Genomic DNA, 4,487 nt, shown 5'->3' on the forward strand with positions numbered 1-4,487 from the left:
GTTATGATTAATTATTCATATTTCCCCATGAGCTGATTCGCGACACCAATTTCAATATCACAGCAAAAACTAATACTATAAAAAATAATGTAGGCCTAAGTAAAAAGTCCTCAAGCTTATTGAAAACAAGTAAACAGTAATAAGAATGAAGAAATTAATTACAAGCAGTAGGACAAACAAATACAAGTTTTCGAACAGCTGTCAGATTTTACCGCATTTCTGCACTGTTATCTGTTACTGGCTGCTATTAAGTGTCACTGAAAACATGAGCCTTCACACAAAAAAAACAACCATATCTGTACATTTATGGAAACTTGCCTGGCAAAGGCTCACCTGTGTGTGCATTCAGGTCAGAGTTCACGCTGCGCAAGTGACCTGTCCCATCCTGCTGTGCAGTTCTAGTGCATCTGGTCGGTCCTGAGGATTGACTGCCAGCATGTCCTGCAAAAGTTTCCGGAGTGCCTCAGGCATATGCGAGCGCCTGCGCTGGGGAATACTCAACACCATCTTTGGGTTCTCCAGAAGCGCCTCTCCAACCGGGACGATGTCAGAACCCTGCCGCACATACGTCCCGAGAAGCTCCCGTTTTGAGTCGGCGTCAATGAAAGTGATTCTCTCTATCATGGCCCAGATGATAATGCCTAGAGCAAAAATGTCTGCTTTGGCTGTGTAATGTCCTTCCCAAACCTCCGGTGCCATGTAAAAGTCTGAGCCGCATGCCGATGAAAGCCAGAACTTATTGATGTTAACACTGTTCTTGTTTTTGTCCCGTCCCTCCTCTGAGTCCCGTACTCCAGCAGCCAGACCGGCACACACTTTACTCAGTCCAAAATCGGCCACTTTCAACACAGGCATGCCAGAACGCTCCGAGATGAGGATATTATCTGGTTTAAGGTCTCTGTGAACAATATTGTTTTCATGCAGGAACGCCACAGCGCTACTCAGCTGCATCATGAAGCTGGCATTGGTGCGGGGATCGGGCCGTCGCGACAGGATGAACTGATTCAGATCCCCTCCCTCGCAAAACTCCATAACAAACCACAGGTAGCAGGGCTCATCAGGACATGACAATATACGCTCACCTAAAAAGACACGCACACAAAAAAACAGATGCAGAGATTAATATACTTTCATTTGAATGTTTTGGAGGTGTTAGTATTGGTATGAAACATATTAATAAAACAATGACTAATAAGCAACAACCATGGTTTCAAAGGTGAGGATCATGCCTCTTTCGCAGAACCTACTCAACACTGTTGTTGACTAATGGAAATCTTAAATGACTTCACCTCCAACAGAAATAATATGGTTTAAACTACCAGTAGTTGCTTATTTACTTTAAAGGGGTCATGAACTGAGAAATCAAAATTCCCTTGTTTTTTTGACATATAAGAGGTCATTGTACTATAAAAAATACTCTGTAAAAAAATGCTTATATTGAAGCCAATCTGCCAAAACAACAGGTTGTGGAATGTGCCACTTTATGACGTAATAGTGTGACTAATCACCGCCTCCGCCTCTACATCACTGCCTGTATAGCTCCGCCCACCGATTCACACATGTAGCGTAAATAATGAGAGGCAAACGCAGGTCTACACAGAAACCAAACGATAAATATGCTCCAAAAACAACAAGACGCTGTGCAGTGCCAAGTTGTGGAAAAACAGTCTCTGCATTGCCTTCCTTCTGATCCCAACATTAGGAAAGAGTGGATGAATTACCGTGAATTCATTCACAACAAGGCACAATTCAATGCAGGATTTTCAGAAAGATTGAAACTAAAAGGTGATGCTGTGCTGACTATATTGGATCCAACAGTAATGACGCACCACACAAGTGTGAGAAACTGTTTTTATTATGTGGTCACTATTGCTCTGTTATTACAGATCGTTTGATATGTACTAGGGATTAGGGATGGCTCGATACCACAATTTTGACTTCGGTACGATACTAGGATCTAATACCTCGGTATCGATACTAAATCGATACCATAGGTGACAAATAACCAGCCTCAAAATATAAGTGAATTGAAAACAATTTTATTAAACGCACTGCTTGGAACTCTGCATGAAAAATTGTGCAAACAAAATGTAAAAAAATAAAAAAACCTACCATAGGTCAGATTTTGATTTTGAAGAAAAAAAAACTGAAGAGATAAAATTAAAATAGGATCATCTCTTCATATATTTTCAGTCTTTATCACATGGTGCAAAGAAAATATATTTTCTATAAATATAGAGTTTAAGAGTTGTAGAGTTTACGGGGGGGGGAATAAAATGGGTTCACATCTTCATATATTTTCAGTCTTTATTTTTTTGCTAGCTCCTTTGTTAGCTGCAGATTTTTGGACAGGAAAACTAATGTGCACTGCCACATAGTGGTGAACTTTGGAACAGCAGCGAATGAAATACCGAATTGAGCAAAATGATGATATCGTACCGTTTGAAATATAATATATACCGGTATTTTTCCAGTACCGGTATACCGCACATCCCTACTGGGGATGCACGATATTGGATTTTTGCCGATATCCGATATTTTTCAACTCATTTTGGCCGATAGCCGATGCCGATACCGATATAGTTCCTTTTGTTAGGAAACAACTCCAAGTCTCTCCGGTGCAGAAATTATAAGCAAATTGTTTTTTATTTTGGTTAGTTTTTAACAAGAACTTATTTGTTAAATTAAAAAACAACAATGAAGTTATTTTATAATGACAGTACATTGAAGATTTGAAAATAACTATAAATAAACTATATTCAATCACTGCAATTTTTTTCAGAAAGATGCAGTGGTAACCTTAACATTTTATTTTAAGATTTAACATTTGTAAATGGTCTAAAGCAAGAGTTCTAAAAATTCTGAAAATCTTTTAGAGCAGAGCTCATAATTTGTTTAAAAAAATAACATATTACACATTAATGAATAAATCAGTATATATAAAATAATTTAATTTAAGTGACATGTTTGTGTTTTTTTTTTGTTCATTTAAGCTATAGCTTCTGAACTTGAAATCAAAACATACTCATGATTTTATGGCATCAATTACTGCTTTATTTAATCAGAAACACAGTCTAAATATTATTTGTGTATTTTGCTTTCATTTTATTAGAAGTAGGCAAACAGCGCCCCCTACGGAATTAAAACTCCTTACTAAGTGGGCATTAGGACCCTGGGGAGGCTGCCGCTGCTGCCAATGCAAATGCTATTACTGTTTAGTCTATCACACACCAAACGCGTCATTCTGTACATGCATTCTCAGATTAAATGCAGCAATCCAAAACAGTGAATCTAATCATCATTCAGGCAAAACGTTGCTTCAAGAATGAGTCACACTGCTGACATGATCTAATCGCTAGCACACCCTGAGCATATGTGGCAAGATATCCACATATCGGCATATATTTTTTTTCATATTGGGCCGATGACGATATTTACATTTCAAGCCATTATTAGCCGATTCTGATATTGGTCCGATAATATTGTGCATTCCTAATATGTACTGAGTATTTATGTGTTTTTAACCTAAATCACAGCAGCGTCCATCTATGAAGGATATAGGCTATCAAACATACACAAATGTTAACCAATCATAGCAGTGGGCGTTTACTCACATATGCTACAATTTGCCACGCCTATTCAAACAGAGCGTTCAGAGGAGGAGGGGGGTCAAAACAGAAATAGCGTATTACTTCTAAATTATGTTTTTCTAGGTCAAAATCTTGATAACATTACAAGTGGACCTCAGAGAACAATACAAAATAAAAAAGGCAGTTCATGACCCCTTTAACTGACCCAAGTTAGATTATATATGATGTTTAAAGTAGGCATGAAATCAAAATTGGAGATCTGTAGCTTTTAGTACATGCATTTTTGGCTTTGATGTCATAGTGGACTCCTACAAGTCGCATTACAGCCTATCTGAAAAAACAAACTGATGAAATAAAATGCTCTATAAAATGAGAATGTCCTTTGCCCTAATATTCACTTGCCTCTGACTAATATCAAGTATTAAATCATGGCTATAATTAGGGTGACCAGACGTCCCGTTTTTCTCGGGACAGTCCCGTATTTCAGCTCTTTTTTTAGTGTCCCGACTTATTTTTAAAAAATCATGTTTTGTCCCGTATTTCAAAATTTCTAATAGTAGAAGTAGTAGAAGTGCTCTGTCACGCGAGAACAGCCTAATCAAAGGTAAGTAAGCTTGTCATAGAACCAAATTACCATCCAATCACAATTCGTTATCGATTAACTTGGAGTAAGTGAGGTGGGATAGATAGGCGGAATCACGCTGAATGACAGACACAGAAGCGTTCTCTCGGCTGCGATCAGTTCTCCTTGCGCCTTAATTGTCACATACACACACAGCTGTCAAAATGTCAATCGTGTGGAGTATCTCACGTAAATACAGTCGGTTATGACTAGGGCTGCACGATTAATCGAATGCGATTGTCATGCGCATTTTGTTTAAAAAGCCAGTTCTGTAA

The 4,487-nt window shown here is 38.2% G+C and overlaps 1 protein-coding gene across 1 annotated transcript in view; it reads right to left on the minus strand.

The window, feature by feature from the left end:
• The window catches only part of LOC107685285 (serine/threonine-protein kinase 35-like), a 15,525-nt gene that overhangs the window by 5,345 nt on the left and 5,693 nt on the right, over window positions 1-4,487 (minus strand). Inside the window, exon 2 of the mRNA XM_016481816.1 lies at window positions 334-1,082. Within this exon, the coding sequence (XP_016337302.1) occupies window positions 358-1,082 (725 nt within the window). The 3' untranslated portion in view covers window positions 334-357. The remainder of the gene's footprint in view (window positions 1-333; window positions 1,083-4,487) is intronic.

This window comes from Sinocyclocheilus anshuiensis, unplaced genomic scaffold (assembly GCF_001515605.1).
Source record: "Sinocyclocheilus anshuiensis isolate Anshui unplaced genomic scaffold, SAMN03320099.WGS_v1.1 scaffold385, whole genome shotgun sequence".
NCBI lineage: Eukaryota > Metazoa > Chordata > Actinopteri > Cypriniformes > Cyprinidae > Sinocyclocheilus > Sinocyclocheilus anshuiensis.